General features: G+C 39.8%; 2 protein-coding genes across 13 annotated transcripts in view; one reads left to right on the top strand and one right to left on the bottom strand.

The window, feature by feature from the left end:
- tmem134 (transmembrane protein 134) overlaps nt 1–21485 on the top strand; it is a 790957-nt gene that overhangs the window by 69057 nt on the left and 700415 nt on the right. The gene's annotated exons all lie outside the window — the stretch shown is intronic.
- Nucleotides 1–21485, bottom strand: part of tenm3 (teneurin transmembrane protein 3) — a 269413-nt gene that overhangs the window by 19834 nt on the left and 228094 nt on the right. For all 6 annotated transcript variants that reach the window (XM_052545489.1, XM_052545491.1, XM_052545490.1 and 3 more), the window contains 3 exons: nt 20332–20599; nt 18207–18350; nt 2070–2319 (listed from right to left, as the gene is read on the bottom strand). In XM_052545489.1, the coding sequence (XP_052401449.1) occupies nt 2070–2319; nt 18207–18350; nt 20332–20599 (662 nt within the window). The remainder of the gene's footprint in view (nt 1–2069; nt 2320–18206; nt 18351–20331; nt 20600–21485) is intronic.

Below are 21485 nucleotides of genomic sequence, written 5' to 3'. Positions count from 1 at the left end.
AAGAAAAGGCAGAGATAGTAAAACAGCAGAAGCACATAAATCTTGTCAAGAAAGGGAAAAAAACAGGTGTGCATTTATTAATCTCTACTTCTAACACGTAGACAGGAAATAATGCAGCAAGACGGGCCTGTTAGCTGTACTTTGTCTTGTTTCTTAAACGGAGTTGGATGTTTGAATTTTCCACCTGGGAACTGAAGAGAAGTATGAGCTCACAGCACATGCTGAGGTTAACTGGCCCATAATAGCAAATTGATTGTGTCCCAGACAATGAAAAGCAATTCCTTAAACATTGCCTTTAGCCGCACAGAAGCCACGCTGTGAATATGTCACACAGAGGACCACCATTTCATTTGCTTCATCCATGTGTTTTACGGCTTTAATGAAGGAATTTAATTTACAGGAGCAGCAGACACACAAAGATGATACTGAAACCTGTTAAGTGCTGGGCCATTTATAGAGACCTCGTGTGAGCACACATATGAGAGATTTTTACGCGAGTATCAAGTTAGGGGCAGATGGAAGGAACGGAAGATGATAAGATAAGGTTAAAAATACAGTAAGTGTCAATGATAGAAAGACAGAGGAAGGGAAAACATGAGATGGAAAACGAGAGGCGGCTAAAAGGACGAGACAGACGATTTAGGACAAAAGAGAAAGGAACAAGAGATAAGGAAAGAGAGGAGATAAGGGGTAGCGGTCATGTATCACCGCAATGGCTAAATGAGGTGCTCCAGGAGAGTGGAGAGTGACATGAAGGGCCCTCTAGGCCCGGCCGAGTGTGAGGGAAGAATTTATGATCATTTCAGTGGTGAGAGTCTATAAAAGACCCGAGACACGGCTCTGATTTCATATAGAGGAACCCTGAGAGCACTTTGAAAGAATATCTACGTGTCTCTTTCTCTGTGGATGTGTGAGCCCACTCTAGATCTAAGGAAAGGAAATGACAGGTCCGGAGGTTAGAAAGAAAAGGGCACATGTGTTCACCTCATGCTTGTAATGTATCAGCTCTGCACTTCATGGTGTTTAGATTATAGACACACTGTGATCACAGACAGGAGGGAATATACTTTGAATATTTCAGATAGTTTAGATTATTAAATCACTATCAACACAGCTGCTTTTTTAAACACATACCAAACACTCAAAACTATTATAGAAATGGAACATTAGACAGCTTTTTGGAGATATTTTCCTGTTAAAGAGAAAATGTCATCATTTACTAACCCTCATGTCACTCCAAATCTGAATGTGTTTTTTATCCTATGTGGAACGTAAAAGGAATTCATTTTATGTTATGTGCAGACTTTTATTTTCCATACACTGAAAGTGAGTGGAGACTTTGGCTGTTGAGTTTAATTTGACCAAAAAGAACTTGGACATATAAATAACTACATTTTAAGTACATTTTAGCTTGCATTTAGAGATTCAAACAGCATTTTTTATTTATTTATATATATTCAGTTTGTGCTGCCAACAGTTGTATGCAAACTCCTAAATGATGAGATCTGAGTTTTTGAACGTCAGCTGAAATTGAAATTAAACCACGATAGATCTGGTGGCATATAAAATGCCCTGCAACCAACAAAATACAATTACATTTCAATGAAAGAACAAACATACTTTGAATCAATTATAAGCTTTACAGCTGTATTAAAAATCTCCGATTAATTTCTTTGAAGAAACTAAAACAACTTTGTTTAGTTGGCAGAAAAACTCTGAGAGATAAACACTGTTATTTCTCTGAGCTCAGTAAATAAACACACATAGACGTGCGCACACACACAGCCTTTGATGTGGGCTGGACGAGCTCAACAGAAGGCTTGTGGTGTATCATAAAAAAGCGAGGTATGGGAATATTCATTTCTTCTTGGCTTAAGGGGGCGACAGCACCAGTAATGAGTCACCCTCATCAAACGGGAACTCTGTAACTGTCAGCATGTTCTTCTCAGACCACATGAGACTTACACTGGGCTGAGTGCCCCATATTACAGTCTAACAACAGTGTTCATATCATTAGCACAAAGGCTACATTATATTCTTTTTTTAATGTACTAGCTTGCGTTTCCTACCTTAGCTCCATAACACTAGTAACGTTTCCAGAGGGAAAGATGCGTCTTATGTAGTTAAAGTCACCGACGAACAGACTGCCATCAGATCCACATGCGAGGGCCACTGGAGCCAACAGTTTGTTGCCATCAGCCTGGCCATTACAGCTGGGGCAGGAGATACTGCGCCTGCGCCCATTACCCATAATGGTGCTGATCACTGGAGGCTGCTGGGAGATGAAGACGTTCTCACCGTTGCCTTTGTAGAGGATGCCTGCGGGACAGGAAGAGAGGGTCGTGTGGGTGAGCAACTGTATAGTATATATCATCACGGAGCTGAATTTGAAAGATGAGGAGGCAAATTAAAAATGAATAGCATGATCTAATGAATATCCATGACAGTGATTCTGATGATGTAATGTTCATTTATGTGTTTGATATACAATAGTCAACAGTAAGATCCAGTACTCTATTATGACTGGATGAGTAAGTTCAAACGTGTGTTTGGAACGTTCCAGACGTGTTGCTCTGTATATATGCATTATTATGTATACAGACCAACACAGACAAAACATTCACTGACAGCTGTCTGGAAAACTGCAAACACAGACATGATGGTTTGTGTGTGTTTACCAGAGATGGGGACTCGAGTTTGAGACTCGGACTCGAGTGCGACTTAAGTCGCACAAACAGTGACTTCAGACTCGACTTGAGACTCGTCCTCGAAAGACTTCAGACTCGACTCGGACTCGAGCTCCGGGACTCGTGAACAATGTTAATTTTTAGTAAACGTCAGATGAGCTCGCTGTTAGAGTTGTGACGTTCGCGAACGAACCGATTCTTTTGAACGGCTCATAAACATGAACGATGGGAGCCGAGTCACGGCTGGAGGGGAGCCCATCTTTCTGTCGCTCTTTTTTCCTATGCGTGTTTCACAGCGTGTTTCACACAGATGCACACAAATGAGCTCCTCCGCGAGACAGAACAGTTATAGGGGGAGGGGCGCACCCAGCGCAGGCCAACCCTTTATAGCGTGATGATATTAGTTAGTTGTGCACGCATCCTTCACGTGAGTACTCCAGTGGAAAAAACCTGCGTGCCTCTGTCATTGGGTAGGAGCGGAGCCATGACGTTTTGCACAGATATTCATTGCAGCCCACTTTGTTATTGTTCATTGACTTGAAGGGGCTGATGTCCTATTTGCAAAGTTTACAGTAGTAATAGTATGTAGACATTTCCATTTTATTTATTCTAATTTTATCTACTTTAAATATTTTTGGTTCTCTATCAAAATGTTCTTGTGTGATAACAATGTTCTTGTGTTGAAGTGTTTGTAGTAAAAGCTGTTTTGCACAGAAATTCATTGCAGCCGGCTTTGTTTTTGATGTTTATTTGTGAGTAGGTATTGTATGAATAACATAAGTCAGCGTAGCTTTGTTCATTCTTAAGCCAGACAAGAGGTGTGCAGCTATACAGCCAGGACAGACAGAAGGCCATTACTGAATCCATAAATGCAAAATATTAACTATTAAAAGATATTAACTTAAAAGTAAAGCATTCTTGGTGTTTTTGTCATGTTGCAATAGCCTGTTTACACTGATTATATACCAAAATCAAAGTTGATATTGTATGCTAATAAATGGAGTTGTCATAATAACATATTACATGCTTTGAATTCCTTATATATAGCTATGCAGTGTTCTAAGCAGCTTGGATGGGTCGCTGTACGTGATGCAACATTTATTATAACCAGAGACTTAATATAATAAAGAGACTTGAGACTTGACTTGGACTCTAGCTCAGAGACTTGAGACTTGACTTGGACTCTAGCTCAGAGACTTGAGACTTGACTTGGACTCTAGCTCAGAGACTTGAGACTTGACTTGGACTCTAGCTCAGAGACTTGTGAGCATCTCTGGTGTTTACCTGACAATCCCCCCTTCAGCAACCTGAGGATAAACTGCGCTCAAGGCCAGAAATGTGATAGTTCAGGGATTGAACCTACAACCTTTCAGTTATCAGCCTTAATCTAAAATCATTAGACCATACCAAACCAATCAAAAAATTATCAAAAGAAAAAGAACGAGCCATAAAAATGTAATCAGCGATACCGGTTTACTGAATGAGAGGACAGTTTATCTATGCAGCATCTCATTACTGTTATAATAACCTATAAATCCCGTACAAAACAAGAGATCTGTTTAGTTCATTTAGTATTCTACCTCTTTATCTATACCTTTGGCTAAATAGGATATTAAATTACTATTTTTATCTTCTTAAATAAATTAGGCAGAAATAAACAAGGAAACGTATCAAATTGATATTATGAACAATTAGAAATAAAGAACTGCTTCATATCTTGCGTATTAGCATTTCTTAAACAGTAATTACATTTTGCTTTTGAATATTTTATTCTCAGATGTTTTTCACCTTAATGTAATGCTATCAAAGGGTGTTGTTGTTTTCAAACTTGTTCACAGAACCGTCTGGCAAATAGTAATGTAGCATTCTGATACTTCAAGTGCTAATATATTCAGCAGTGAGAAAAGGGGGCAATCTGGCAGAAGTTCAGAATCAATAAACAGCCCAAACACATGCTGCCAGAATGATTATATGGCACTGGCGACTTAAGCAAATCGATTAATCGAATCACATGATGAAATGACTGTTGGGTGCATCACAGTAAGTTTAAAAAATAAAAACTACATCAATATATTTTTGTTTTTGTTCCCTTGTATTAGTTCCAAATGAAAAACTAATACTCATCCCCTCACACACTGTTAAAATGATTTCACAAATTGCTGTGGACTCTTTTCAGACTTTGAAAACTTGTTTTAAGCTTTTATTCTGAGAATATTTGCCTGTGAAAACAGGTATACCATTATTAATGTTAAATAAAAGCCAGTTAAGACTAACTATCACCAAACTGTGCGTGAACAAGTCACTACCCATCGTGACTAAAGTTATTTGCTGCTTTTCTATCTGTGACTGCACCTCTTCCATTCTGAATCCAGGTAATACACCCTGGTTAATCCTATAACCACAGCAATTGTGAATTTGCGTGCCTGCAAGGTCGAGTATATGAGGGGGAAAAGCATGTATGAGAGTGTTTCTGATAATTTGCCCATGTTAAACACCTTTGAAATGCCACAGGGTGTAGGTTTGGGCTGTGTGATGAGCTCGCTTGGCCACAGGTTTGATCGTCGATGTTGTGCTTTAAAATTCTCCCTCAGGACATATTTTAATGGTGCACTAATAGCAACACCAGACTGACTAAACCCCACCACTGCCCCATCATTTCCCTTATGCACTTACCTTGTTCCTTTGACAGCAGCATTACTAGAACTGTTCACAGATTTTTCTTTTGTTTTATGATAGGCTGGAATCGTATACATACACCAGACACAAATCTGTTAACTGGTAAATGACAATAAGCAATGACAGTTACAAAAAAATATGAAGTTAAAAGAGGAGAAAACATGCCCTCAAACATTTCAACAACTGTTAAACGCACTGGGAAATTTGAAAATCACTTCCAGAAAAAGCTTACAAAAGTTCTTGTCAACTTTTTGATAAACACGGTGACTAAAGCCTATACGGCAGGAAAGATCAAGCCTCAGGTTAGCAATAAGTAGAACACAGGGGGTCTTTTATCAGAGTGGAAAAAAAAAGAGGAATGAAAGTTTTTTTATCTTTTTTTAATGCTGGTTAGGATCAAGGGGGCACCAGGAGAGGAGGGTCAGCAGGAACCATCACTAAAGCGTGCATTTATAGACAGAAATATCTTCATGATTTATGAAAGGGAATTGCAAAATGTTGGAGGAGGGAAGACAAGCATCAGCGCTGATGTGCTCACTGGCACATTCACATTTGGTAAATGAGCATGTCTCTTTGTTGACGTCTAACTCTCCACTAATAGGTTCTAATAAAAATACCTTCCAAATTGTTAAGTCTATGTAACATTATCGTATTTTAAAAATACGAGTCAGCAAGCCTTTGAAATTGTAATAAAGGTGCACCTATGGTCAATAAGGAATTTACAAGCTATTGAATAGCTACCTGCTTTCACGATGGAAGAAACATTAAATTTTAACAGCCAGTTTTGAAATGTAAAGTGTGTTGAATGCGCATGTTGCTTCAGCACGTTTTCTCCATTCATTTGAGCAGGTCAATACTGCATAAATGTAACAAAGCACTACAGTAAAACTGTTCATTTAGCAAACAGAAACCAGGGAATCCTTAAATACAAGCTGCACTGCCCCACAAGAAACTCAAAATATCTGTCCAGACACTCATGAAAGCGAAAAGGAAAAATATCAAATATTCTATACTCCCATTGTCAGGCAGAGTTTACATTCACATTCATATTCTTAGCAGAAGCACACAAATCACATTAAATGGCAGGAACCAGCACAGATAGCTGATGAGACAAGACACCTGCTAAGCTAGGTCTCAGAATTTCATACAGCGTGCTGAATTTAATGGTGTTGCTGGCTCTCGGTTCCCATAGAGAAAGCAAACAAGACAGAGAGAGAATGGAGACAGAGGGCATCAGGGAGAGACAAGCGATTCGTAGACGGAGCAGAAATAACATGTGCCACCACAAACCGCTGTCATCCACTGTGAGTCTTCAAATTAGAGTCCACCACAAGTCTCCTGTCAACTGTGAACTCCACTAACTTCCTACTGCCTTCTCAGCACAAGCCCTCCGCCCAGAAGGAGAGCGAGAAGTTGTACTGCAAAACCTAGCTGCTACGCTGCCTACATCAGAACTGTCACGGAACCTCAGAAGTGTTCGACTTGGAATGCTCTACATCGGCAGCAACTTGTATGCCACACAAATAGCACTATGTAGTGGAGAGACTTGACTCAACTGTTTCCAATATAGTGCGAAGCATGAAAATACACAACTCGCACAAAGATTGTCGCATTACAGTAATGAAACCCACACCACACCTGTTCGATCTGCCGTGTGAGGGCTTGGAAATGCGAGCGGATATAAGTACACCCACATGCACAACTATGAATGTCTTCAATTAGACATATACAGATCAAGTCGGGCCCCGAATTGAGAACGGCTCACGATGTGGGATGTGCTGGATTATTCATGGACATCAGCAGGAACTTGTGTGACAAACAAATAACACTATGCACTGGAGAGAATTGACTCAACTGGTTTTAGTCTGCAGCATGAAAATACACAGCTCATTTGAAGAGTTCATTTGCAAAAACAGATAACTCCAGTTTTATTTATTGTCGTAAATAATTTTTTTTTCTTTTTTTGTGAATTCCAAGGAAAATAAATCAAACTGCAGTTGGGTTGTCTTGATTAAGTAATAATAACTCAAATACAGGTATTTTACAAACTTTGTTTTTGTGATTACATGCAATACAGGGAGCAGCTTTTCCCTCAACAATGTAACATGCTGCTTTTGTAAGGTATAGTGAAAAAGTTTCAGATTTCGTTTTCTTTTATGCCCTGAAAAAGATATCACAGCCTCATCAAGTTTGTCGAAATTATCCATCCTCAATCACTTTTAGTCAACCTTGACAAAACTCTTATAAGCTAGCACGTCTTTTCGAATTGACTTGCAGCCTTGTCACCTGACCTGAATATGCTTGTGTCTGTGTGTGATTTTTGGAGAGATACGACTAGACAACCAAAGACATTTAAGAGAGTAAGAGGAAGTGTTCTTACACACATCAAGTCAAAGTGTGCAGGTGAACTCAAAGTGTCCAAGTCAATAGAATGTTTTCTGTAAGCGTCCTTGCGAACACAGTTAGCTGCTTTTCGGGAGTTGCTTTGAAAACGGCAGGGTGTTCGAGACTGGGGTTGGGGGGGTGGTCTTCAAAGCTGCACTTCAAAGGATGACTTCATGCTGTGCTCGCTAAATTATTCACATCGGGCAACATGCTGGAATTCTGCATCTAGCTCCTCTGTGCGCTAATTATGAGTGAGATCAATGACGCCATCTTAAGCCCCCTCTCGGGTGTGCTTGGGCACCGGTCCACACAGCAGCCGCATCGCGGTCTAAACGTCCCCATAAATCTCAATATACCTCCTCCTCTGATCAACCACCCACCATCGATTAAGCCATTGAGCGAGGGATTGGCCGGAAGAGTGAGAGGGATGGAGGTACGAAGACGGAGGGCTGCTTTCTGAAGTACTTTTAGGCTACTCTATGGTGATGCTCCACTAACAAAGACAAATTGGACAAGGGAGGCCCGTTGGCCCTGGGAGAGACCAACGACCTTGACTTCAAACTGAGCTTCTCCGAGGGAGGTCGCTTCAGATATACACACATACGAAAACACATTTTCAATGGCTAATAGGAGCCATGCGCACTGGTCACTCTTTCACGCAAATTACTTGCGGTCATATTACAGTAATGAAAACCACTCCGCACCTGTTTGATCTGCCGTCCGAGGGCTTGGAAATAATAGTGCGAGCGGATATACATATACCCACACACACAACAAAGAATGTCTTCAATTAAGCACACACAGATTATGACCAGCCCCAGATTGGGAACAGCTCTTGACGTGGGACGTGCTGGATTATTCATTCAGGCATGCAGAGAGACAGCCCTCAGCTCATAATGATTGTGTGTACTTGTTCCTTTGATATGCGTGACGTGTGTTTATATATAAATACAACAAAAGGGGACAGGTTATGAGTGGAAAGCAGTGATTTGCCAATAAAAGGCTGAATTGGAGTTTATAGCTGCTGTGTTTATGCTGGGTCAGAAACTGGATGAGATTATAGAGCTGAAGCTGTGGCCTACTCAATTTTCTTCCATTTACGCCTCACAAACCATCTGTCACTGACTCCTTTTCTTTCTCTCAGCATACCATTTAATGTCTTGTCTTCTACTCCACTTCTTTTGTCTCAACAACTCTCCTTCAGGCTCTCCGTTTTAAGACAATTCTTATTTGTCCTCTCTTTTGTTAGAATCTGATAATGCTGCAAGTATTTGCAAGATATATTTAAATAAGGATTGTATCAGACTGAAAACTGTGTCACAATATATATTTATATAAGTTCTTTATATGTTGGTTTTCTAAACTTTTGATTCCAAGCCTTTGGTATTTTAAAGCAATACATCATTTCTCAAAGGATTTGTTTATCTTTGCAGCCATAGCCACTGTGTCAGCTAATTTGAAAAAATACATAAAAACTGTATGGAAAAGCAGCCATAAATCTTTGCAGAGCCACGTGAAGTGTGTGTGGGGGTGTATGTGTAGAAAGTGTGATAAGTCGTCATCGAGTATTACCAAAATCAATTTAATTTAATCATTTTGCCTCTCCTGTGTGTTCATTTCTCACATCTCTCACATCCGTTTTTTTTGTCATTAATATTTCATGAACTTCTTCCCGACAGGTCCAAAGTCAATTTGAATAATGGGAAAACAGTGTGTTTGGAGTCGGGACAAAACTAGTAATAAGCAGGTGATGCTTTTTGTTGTATTTATATATATATATATATATATATATATATATATATATATATATATATATATATATATATATATATATATATTTATTTATTTTTTTTTGGTCCAGAGTGTCTGTACCACACAAGCAGGACAGCAGAAAAAAAAAACAAGGAGCAAATCTGCGAACATGCTTTCCCTCAATCACACATTCTGTCTTTGAAGATTTCCTGACTAGAAGTAATTGCAGTCCCAAAGAGAGGTGTTTGGATCTCTCTCCCTGACCTCCTGCTGTTAGGTGGAAGGAGGGGAGGTACAGTGGCTGAGCACTGACAGAGGCTGATAAGGGCAGATGAAAGGAATAAGAGGCTGAGATGGCGAGAGAGAACGAGAGAGGATGCAGGTAAGCCCCGCAGGCTGTGGTGGTCCACATCAGAGAACGAGGTGCGCTTGGCTCATGCAGCCAGATTCAAAGTTGCATTACATGCCTGCACATGACTAAAGCTAAACTCAATGGGATTTAGAAAGGGCAGTAAAGTCTAGCATGGCTGAATTTGCTCTGTCGGAGTGTGTGAGCGCTTGTGAGGTAAGAGGCAAACGTGGGTGCAGCGGCCTTCAGGTAAAAATGAAAAAAAGACTGAGAGGGATGGAAAGAGGAATTCAGAATGAGATTATGCCACTTTCATGTGTATGTGGTATGCGTGTGGTAAAGAAGGTTAGAGTGGAACACATATAAATACACACACACACACACACACACACACACATACATATATGCACATTAAAGCAGCAGGTGGAAGTGGGAGGGCTCTCCATAAGCAAGGGGATTCTGTGAATGAACTCTTTAAAATAGGATGTCTGACTGGAGCCTGTGCTAGCTGTGGCATGTGGTCATCCAACGATAAACACAAACACAGACTTCCCAAGCCTTATCAGAGTCCACAGGTCAAGACAGAGAGAGGGAGAAAAGGGGGGGACTTGGCATTACTGTTAAAAAATAAATAAATAAAAAAATACTCAGCCCCAACTAACCACCCTGTTTACATTAGGTTTAACAACTCTGACTGCTTGAGAATCGTCATAGATGATGACTTATAAATTAAAGACCAACTAACCACTATAATGCATGCACAGTAAGATCGCAGAACGCATTCTCTGGGACCTCTAAAAGATTTACAAATTTTAGTATGGGGTCGTTTTTATATCTTTGCAGTGTATATGTGCTTAGATTAATAATGTCTTTGTTTTTATATGTAGCAACCATATATATATATATATATATATATATATATATATATATATATATATATATATATATATATATATATATATATGTAATAAATGTTTTAAATGCATATCTTATGTTGGAGCAGCATATCTCCATGTAACGTGATTGCGCTTCGGGTGTATGGGGGATCCTGCAATTCTTCTCCACATTGAGTATATAATAGTCGCTATGGGGATTAACACCTTTCTGAAGTCAAAAAACACATGGGATATCTTCAAATCTTGTAAATTTCATTGACACGAGTTGAGCCACTGGGACAAGACGTTTAACTTGCCAATTTTGGCAATATAAAATCAGCCCCGATGCCAGTGCAAATACTGAATTCATATTTATTACATGCTTTTGGAATACTTGATTCTGATAACCAAATTATGCAGTCAAATACTTTTGTATAGTGATCGCTAAACTGTATAATTGGCAAAGTTTTCCTACAGAGCTGTGCTAGTCTCATGTTTCTACTTCCTGTAGGGTCCTGATCAACCTGTCTTGGTTTATTTAGCGATAATGACCGGCTGACTGTGGATTAACTTAGTTCCTTTAGAAAAGGCTGTGAGTGTGAACAGATGGTGGATGCTAAAATAGTGTGAGTGTGTGTTTTAGTTTGTGGCTGGGTGTGTTTGAATGTAAGTTTTCATGTGTTTTCCCCGTGAGACAGCATGAAAGCTGTGGTGACAGGGTGAGGTCATCAGAGACGGGAAGCTAATGCAAACAAACACTCCTACATTTAACCAAACCCCAGAGGATATTACTGTAGGTCTTATTACGCTGTTCCTTTCATTATAACTAGACAAGAATATAGATACACTGAAAGACTCTCTGGCCTAAAGCTTGGAGCTACACACATTTCAGATGGACACGTACAATTACATACGTTGTAGCTCCCTTGCAGCACACACTAAACCTTCAACATTTATGGACCTGGATAGCTACTATTAATTTCTATTAGGTCATTGCAGTCATTTTGAGACTACTGACAGTAATAAGTGCTCTCAAATGACATTGTGCTGCTCTAAAAAGGTGATGGAAGACAGAGCCTCCTTCCACTAAATATTGTATAGGGTAAGAGTAACCTAAAATGCTGTAATGGCAACAGCAACATTATTATTTATAAGTAATATGGCAATATTATAATTACTTTGTAAATATTAAAATGCATTCATATTTTTAATTATCTTTTATTTTCAAATAAAAAAAATAATTTCATATAATCTTCATGTTTTATTTTTATTTACTTTTTTACTTCTGTCATGTGCTTTTGTCTTTTTTATGTTTTTATTTAGATAAATGTTTTCAGATTCAATTTTGCATGTTCAAAAAATGAATATATTTATTTTCAGTTAGTTGCAAATGTAATAATTTTGAATGTGATATTTATACATGGTATTTTGTTTCAGCATCTCAAATAACACTGATTTTTTTATAGTTGTAGTTAACAATACAGTGTCACATTTCTTCTTCTTCTTCTTATTATTATTAATAAAAAGCCTTAGAAATCTAACTGTCTTCCTCACACACATTCACACACACATCCAGCACTGATGGCTTGAACTGTGGAACTAAAGATCCAAAATCATGAATCAATGACATCCAACAGAGCTTGAATGGCCTGCAGCAGTGTATTCTGGGATGCTCTAGGTGGGACAGTTGCCTTACTAACCAGACAGTTGGATATGCTAGGGATCAGGAGGTATAGGGGCTGGTGGGTAGAGGGGGGTCAGGGACGAAGCAAGGGCAGCAGGCATGGAGAGGAGATGAAAGACCGCTGGAATTTGTACGGACAGCTGGCTCTCAGCCAGTGAAATAAAAGAGGGCTTAGTGTCACTCAAGTTGCCAACAATAACAAAAAGAGAGTCTGGACAACTAGTGGCTCATTTTTTCCCCTGTGAATACTTTAGAAAGTGCAGCATTTATGTTATGAAGAAAAAAAAAGCTGCATCAGAATTAGAACCTTTAAAAAAAGTAAAGTAAAACATTTTAAAAAAACAACATGTGTACACTCATAAAATGGAGAAGCTATCCGAATTTTTGTACAAAAGTTAAATGAAGTTTAACTCTGTGTTTTAAGATGGCGCCGTTCCCGTTCTTATACTGTTTTTGTTTGTTTGTTCTGTGTTTAGTCGTTCTCTTACAATCAGCTTTACCAGATACGAACTACTGGCCAGTTTTTGATTATTCAGATGCTTTGTCATATGTTTTTGTTGGAGAGGCAGTGGTTTGCATCATGGTGTCAACTGGGAAAACAAGACTGTGGACTATGTTTTTACATAACTGAAGGCTGATGTTCAGATGTAAAAACTTTGAAGAAAATGTGCACTCTTAATTTAGAGGCATTTAAACCATATTTTTCTCCCCGGTAGTTTTCTTCTTTTATTCTCATGAGTGTGTACGTGCCTACGGATATGTGTGCTAGCACCGCAATGCAACATCTGACTGAACAAATAACTGAAATTGAACAATGGTACCCGGACATTATTTTCATTATTCTTGGAGATTTTAACAAAGCAAATCTCTCCCGTAAACTGCCAAGATACAGACAGCATGTTACATGTCCCAGCAGAGACAGTAATATATTGGATCACTGTTACACAACAATTAAGGTTGCATACCACTCTGATCCATGTGCAGCTTTGGGGCTCTCTGATCACTGATTCATCTTATACCGACCTACAGGCAGAAACTGAAATTTGCTAAACCTGTATTAAGGACTGTTAAAAGATGGACTAATGAAGCAGAGCAGGATTTACAAGCCTGTTTTGACCTCACTGATTGGAGTGTTTGTGAAGCTGCTGCCACTGATCTGGACGAGCTCATGGAGACTGTATCATGTATAAACTCAATACTCAACTCATAGTATCCCAAAGAACGAAATGTTGTTTCTGACAGACCAAGGGGCAAGACATTGACAAAACAACTATACACATGTGTTAATGACAACAGAGGCCTGTACCATGCAGCTAGATTAGCTGGCTAGCCAGGTAAGTTTCAGGTTAGTTTGCACCAATCCTGGGTTAAAGGTACCATGTAAGTGGCTTAGGTAGGAATTTAAAATAATAGTAATGTGAGAAATGTTAGAAGTGTAAAGATGAAGTGCTAGTGCACAATTGAAGTTGCCCAGAGCAGACAAAATACTGCTAAATAATGTGCATTTGCACAGTGCAGATATATGTAAACTGACCAATGTGCAGTTGTGCAGAAGTGTCTATAGTGCACAGCTAACTTAAAGTGCAAGTGCAAATATATGTGAAAGTCTTAACCAGGCCTGGAACAGAATAACAAAGGAAATCAGAGTGGCTACCGGCATCAGTATGGACTGGTCTGAAGAACATCACCTTGAACAACACATTTCCCCCACAGTCTGTGGAGAATCAACAACTGGCTGACGATCTTAACATGTCTTGCTGTTGATTTGAAAAGGCCAGACTGACACCCAGCATCCACTCTGCTCTGCACTTCACACATTCACCTACCCTCCCTGCAACCCCCCTCCTTCCCTCCCAAACCATTCAACCTGCCCTCAAGGTCAGGGGAGAGGATGTGAACCGGGCCTTCAGAAAGCAGAAATCTAAAAAGCTTTCAGGTCCAGACAGTGTTTCACCTGCCTGTCCTAATGTCTGTGCTGACCAATTGGCCCCCATCTTCACACATATCTTAAAGGTCACATATTGTACTCCTTTCTGGAGCTCCTTTCTCAGGAAGTCTGCTAAGAACAAGTCGATTTTGGCCTGTCTAATTAATATTCATGAGCCTATCTTCTGATTGGCCTGAGTGACGTACAGCCAGGCAAACCACAAGTAATTAGGGTCAGCCGATGTCAAAACACTAGCTGGAGGCAGCAAAACAAAGGGGAAACTGGAGGTGGCCCATTCAAACCAGCGCAGATTCAGCTACGTAAGGAGCTTAAAATATCATCTTGTTGTGATGTTGGGTGCCAGGATTTACATAATGCAGCCTCAAATTAGAAATTTGATCGCATATCTGCTGCCACTGCCAGACAAATGACATCTGTAGTTAAACGCGATAAAATGAACGGAATGAAAAAAAAAAAAAAAACAGGAAATTTAAGTTTTGACAATATGGGACCTTTAAATCTCTGAAGCTAAGTGAAGTTCCCTGCTGCTTCAAACGCTTCACCATCATTCTGGTCACCAAAAAATCCAAACTCACTGGACATAATGACTACAGACCTGTCTGCTCACATGTCTGTGGTCATAAAGGACATCACTGAACCCTTGCTGGATCCTCTCCAATTTGCCTACAGAGCAAAAAGGTTTGTGGATGATGCAATCAACATGGAACTGCATTACACTCTGCAACACCATGACAAAACTGGGAATTACACAAGGATCTTATTTGTGGTTTTCAGTTTGGCCTTCAATACCATCATGCCTGGCCTTCTCTCAGACAAAGGACCCAGCTCTCTGTGTCCACCTCCATTTGTCAGTGGATCACCAGCTTCCTGACAGACAGGCAGCAGCTAGTGAGGCTGGACGAACTCACATCCAGGATTCTCACGATCAGCACTGGTGCCCCTCAGGGATGTGTGCTCTCCCCACTACTCTTCTCCCTGTATACAAATGACTGCACTTCAAAGGACCCCTCTGTCAATAGTTTGCAGACAACACTTCAGTCATTGGCCTCATCAAGGACAGAGACGAGTCTGCCTACAGACAGGAGGTTGAGCAGCTGGCTCTCTGGTGCAGTCTTAACAACCTGGAGCTAAAAACTCTCAATGATAGTTGACTTCAGGAGGAACCCCCTGCACTCTCCCCACTCACCATCATGAACAGCACTGTGACTCCGGTGGAGTCATTCAGGTTCCTGGGCAACAGCATCTCTCAGGACCTGAGGTGGGACAATCACATTGACTCTATTGTGAAAAAAGCCTTGCTTTCAAAAGAGACTGTATTTCCTCTGCCAGCTGAGAAAGTTCAATCTGCCACAGGAACTGCTGAAACAGTTCTACTCATCATTGAGTCTGTCCTGTGTTCACCTATGTTTGGTTCAGCTACCAAAAGAGACATCAGAACACTACAATGGACAGTCAGGACTGCTGATAGGATTATTGGTGCCCCTCTACCCAACTTCCAAAAACATTACATCTCCAGAGTGTAGAAAAAGGCTAAGGAAATCACTCTGGACCCCTCACACCCAGCACACTCTCTCTTTGAACTGTTGCCCTTTGGCCGGATCCACAGAGGGCTGTGTAACAAAACAGCCAGATACAAGAACAGTTTTTTCCCCAGGTCATGTCGCACCTGAACACCACATAACATCTCACTACTGCACATCTGTAAATAGCGCATACAATATGCACATTCACAGTTCTGTATATTGACATTTTTCCTTTTTCTGTATATTTTTATTACAACTGGTATTTATAATTTATTGTCTATTCTCTCATTTTATGTATGTCTGCACTTTGTTTGTATTTTCTTTACCAGAAACTCCTAACACCAATACAAATTCCTTGTGTGTGTGAACACACTTGGCAATAAAGCTCTTTCTGATTCTAAAAGTTAATTGTTTCTAAAAGAATAAAGAGTACTCTGCCATTTCCTACCAGTCACTGCAAATTCATTTGGGTCAGAGTAAGAAAATATTACTGGCATCTAATCATGCCATATTGCCTGTGGGATGTGTTCTCCCACACAGACAGACAGGTCATATTATTCTGACATGATGAGTGCTTGATGAGTGCTCAAATCATTCTTTATTTTTGTTGATTATTTTGTCTCAGCTTCTGAACCTTTGTTTGTCGTTTTTATTTTTATTTTTATTTTTTTACTTTGTTTCAGTTCATTTCAGTTAACGTTTTTAATCCACTAATTTTCATTCTTGTTTGACAACTCTGACAAAAGAAATGAAGGAGAACAAGGCCTTAAGTTGATTTATTAATGATTGTATCTAAGTTAAACACATACTGTATCTATAATGCATAATACTATCACTCTCAGATTTAGTTAAACTGACCTCTGTGTTTCGCTCCAGAGAGTTAATTTCTACAATCATTATGTTGGACTGGGCATGCTCACATACCTCCATCAGAGTCCACTTCATTGGGAAATGTATGGTCTGCCCGCATGAATTCACCAGATCCCAGCTGTCCATCACTGTCTGATGCTGTCCCAGAGAGGAACAGACTTTTCGCTTCTCTTACTTTTTTATGACTAAAATCAGCTCTTTTTCTACTGCTGTGAAAACACTGTGCTCCTTTTCTTTATTTATATTTTCAGGACACGTGAAGAAATATAATATAAGACCAAAATTTAAGCTGCTATTTATTGATAATCTTCCCCTCTGCTGAAGCTCTGAAATAAACTAAAGGTCATGGATTAAACATGTGTCATATTATATTTAAGAGCAGTGAAGTGGAAGATTTTTAGACAGTAACAAATGTGGGTCTGTTCATCTTCATCCTATCATCTCCTGAAAGAAAGAACTGGGCTGGAACATTATGAAGATAAGTAATGTAAACGTTTTGGTGAACAACAGACTTAAGAATGACTAGTCATTTCAAAAGGGTAGCCTGGGTAGCAAAACGGTAGACATTTCAGGTTCGCCCTTAAAAAAAAAAAAAAATCTCTTACTAGTAAATCTTTGAATTTGTAGTTTCTAGTAGAACAATTCTGAAATTAAGATGCATTTACTAGATAAGCAACTAAATGAAGTGCATTTTGACTTTCAGACTCTAAATGTTTTTTATTTTGACATAAAAAAGATAAAAATAAAATAAGCAAGATAAGTCTCTTTTTGCAGTGCAGTAGGAGCTCGCAACAAAAATTTACCATCGGAAAGGTGAGGAGAACTATATTTAGAAAGCTAAGGAAACTGTGATCTAAGAGCAGCTCATCATGTCCCCATGAAAGGGCTCAAGGATAAACAGGTTCAACCTTTTAGAGAGGTACATGGGGACAACCTCTGCTGATCACCCTTTTAAAGCCACAATGAAGGATGAGAGCCTCCTTAAGAATTCATCAAGGCAGTTCTCTCCCCAATGACACGTGGCCATAAATGTTTGCTGCAGAGAGCACTCCAGACTGCTTAGTCTGGGTGAAGGTCACTCACATGGAAATGTCAAATGTCTCTTCATTGGCATGCCTGAGACAATAAGAACCCTGTCTCGCTATAGCTCCACTTCATCAACGTCATTTAACAGCAATGACACTAATGAGCACTCATTTACTCCTTATTAAAGGTTTTATACCCATGTCATGTTAATAACTTTTAACAGGCAGATAATAGGCTGCTTTTAGACAGGGAAGGAGAGGTAGCACAAGTGTATTTTGATTGATTTTTGTTGATATTTAGTGTGTGGAGTGTGTGGGTAAACACATGATTGCCAAGATCAGAGTGACTTATGGTGCTGTGCATATTAAAACTAGAGTGTAGGAGTGCATTATTTTTGTGTTATTCATTAGAGAGGTCAGAGGTGGGCTTACCATTCTGAACATCTAAAATGTGGTGTTTGTCTAGGGTCCATCCTCCCATGTTTGAGGCGTCCAGTTCGTAACCTTGGAGGATGGCTGTTCTTTTCTCCCACAAGATCAGATCCAAACAGGACTCATACTCGAATCCCACAGACACTGGAAAGAGACAGATTGGTGTTATTCGTGTATGCAAATACACCCTATAAAAATCCTATCAAATACAGACTTCTTGAGAAGTGCTTGAGGAAGTAATCAATACAGACCAAGTCTAAATACCACATTAACAGGCATGCAGATAAATCATCATATAAGCATTAGGCTGATAAACCGCACTCGTTCCCAGGGCCTAATCAGATGTCCTACACAATATCAATTCATCTTTACTGCCGCTTGCCTGAACACTGCAGTGTCCCTATCATAACTTCGGTAAATCTCATAAGAGATCTTTGCTTCACCAGGTGCAAATTGTTTTAAATGTATAACTGTTTTCAGCCGATCATATTAAAAAAGCGACCTTATGTCCCCCAGAGAGAATCAATAAGCACACTGCTATTCGTAGGGCAAAAATTACCTGCTTAATGCAATTGGCAAAGCAAAGCCTGATGAGAAGGTGAAAGCCAATCAATACACATGAGACCTAGCTAACCTGTTTACAATTTTACACAGTTCACTTTGTAAAGGCAGAATGCATTTGATTTTGGGAAAAAAAAACATGTATTTTGTGGTTCAACATCCTGTGACTTTGTTTATGTAAGGAGCTGAAAATAAACTAAGACACTGTCATTAGCTGCTGGCCATCTTTCTCAATGCTTAAGTGAAGAACAAAGCCACAGATTTGCCTTGACCTTACTCTCTGTGGTTTTGCTGATGGGTCATCATACAAGCTACAGAATACAGTCAGCATAAAAAATGCCACAGTGAAAAAATCCTGCTTCCTGTGCTATTGTTGTCCTTAATCATATCTCCTTTGTTTTCCATTTATAGTTCTTATTTGCATAGGTATATTTAAGGAGACATCCCATAATGCAACTGTCACAGTGGCACGGGCCATTAAGCACATCTACATTCTTGCATGTAACAAATTCAGGCTTTCTACAGAGGGTAATTCTATTATTCCTAGGGCTGTTGCGGTGAAGGAATTTCCCTTGTGGTAATTTTGAGTGGCTCAACGGCGCGGTACGTGGTGATAATACCGCATACAGTGCTATGGAGCCACTCAAAATTACCGCAAGGGAAATTCCTTCACCGCAACAGTCCTAGGAATAATAGAATTACCCTCTGTGTGTATGTGTTACGATATAACAAGGTCATATTCAGAAACCAAAGAAACCGAAAACCAAAAATAGTGTTGAAACAGAAGAGATTGACAAAATAACGATCCACATAACAGAACATAAACCTGACAGTAAGATTGTTTGGCTATTGTTAGCTATATGTATAACAGTTCATTCTGATCCTTGAATCCAACTGGACAAGAGACATTCTATTGGTATTTCCACCTGCGCACGTTCTAGACCGGCTGTCAGTCAGTACAGTTAGATTGACTGTCTTTGATTGAGTCTTTAAACCGTTCATTCAACTACACGTTCAAAAACGCTGATTCATTCAAAGAGAGACATTATGAAAAAAGCTGTTGAAATAATTTTAACTGTGAGTGCCACGTTAGAAGGCTCAACTGACCAATGCGTCAATAATACGACGATTTGGTTTTCCTTGGACACGACAATCTATTTTCAAAAATATATATGACTCGCAAGTAATCACACATGCTATGATCTCTCATTCATTGTCCGTTAAGGCTTGTTAAGTGCAAATCTACTGGTTTGCTTGTCAATAGCGCGATCGCAACAGCCCTAATCATTCCTTGACTCTGTGCATCTAGAAAAAAGGTATGTGATAGTGAGGTGGTTGTTTATAAGCTCAATAACACCAGCTGATTTAATATTAACTATTACAAAAGAGGTACACATGCTGTTAGTTGTGAGGATTTGTGATACTGCATCAATTAACACTCAACAGAATTTTACAAAAAAATATATAATTGGATAAAAGTGAAAAACATTTCACATTTAATTGATTGAGTCAAAAAAAATAATAAAAAATTAATAAATCTGTTCTGATCTCTACGTTTACTCACCCACAGCCTCTGACAGGCCATAGACTCTTTGGTTGTATGCATCTGTTTTGTCCCAGATGAAGGTGTAGGACAGGTTGGGTTCTGCAGGGAACCACTTCTGAAAGAGGCGTCCCACCACTGCCACCATCAGATGCACCTTCATGAGGTTAAAGGGGATGGTGGCTTGGGTCATGGTCACCTTGAGCACTGGCCGGTAGCCAGCCGCCCGTGAACTCAAATACATCAGGTTTAGGTCGCTCCCTGGAATTGCAGTCTCCTCCTGAAGAACCTGCACATCAAAGAAAGAAAGAGGTGAAGATAAATGAAGATGGGGAGGGAAGGAGTGACTCTGGAGCATCTGGAAGAGGCATTAGAGCCAAGGATAAGGCCTCCGACTTTTCTTTCCGCAGGATTATAGCACATCTGTGCCTGTGTTTGCTCTGACCGCCATTTACTTGACATCTTCGATATGATGAGGGAGATTTTCAAGGGTGGAACATGCTTATATTTGCATCACTGTCAGAGGCTATTACTGTGCTGCATTCTATATGCTCAACCACGAGAAACAGTCAAAAGACATAGCAGTGTGGACCACAACTTGCAGTAGAACAGTTCAAACTGGATTGATTTCAGACTTTCAGACAGCTGGCCTGTCATGCCAGATGAAACGCAAGCGTGCAGTTAGCGGCATTTTAAGGTGCCCCTGGTGAGGAGTCACCAAAGTTCAGAGCATTAGTGCTAATTTCTCTCCCTCGTTGAGAAGCACAAAAGGAGCACAAGAGATGAGGAGCAGCTTGGATCAACAGAGAGATTCTGCATCACAGCTTTCTCCTCAAGTGCTTAATGAAAAGCCAGTCGAGCCACTGTGGAAAGACTGTAATCCCCCTGTCTTCCAGCTCATGGCATTGTCGAGTGTCCTACTGGGAGGGGACATTTGCTTTTCTCTGACACAGAGGACAAAAAGAGCCAGAGGGAATTTCTTTTCTTCTCTCTCTCTCTTTTTGGTTTGGATGCCGCTGCACTTTACTGGGGATCAGTAGAGGGGGCTAGATGGCTTTGGGAGAAACTCTGATATGCAGTCTGTGGTGGCAACAACAAAAAAACCCAGGCAAACAGGAAACTAATAATAAGTAGGGGGGTTAAGATAAAAGGACCGCAAGTTAAGATTAAGTTTG

Source organism: Carassius gibelio, chromosome B1 (assembly GCF_023724105.1).
Source record: "Carassius gibelio isolate Cgi1373 ecotype wild population from Czech Republic chromosome B1, carGib1.2-hapl.c, whole genome shotgun sequence".
Taxonomy (NCBI): Eukaryota; Metazoa; Chordata; class Actinopteri; order Cypriniformes; family Cyprinidae; genus Carassius; species Carassius gibelio.
This window is presented reverse-complemented; position numbering and strand designations above follow the sequence as displayed.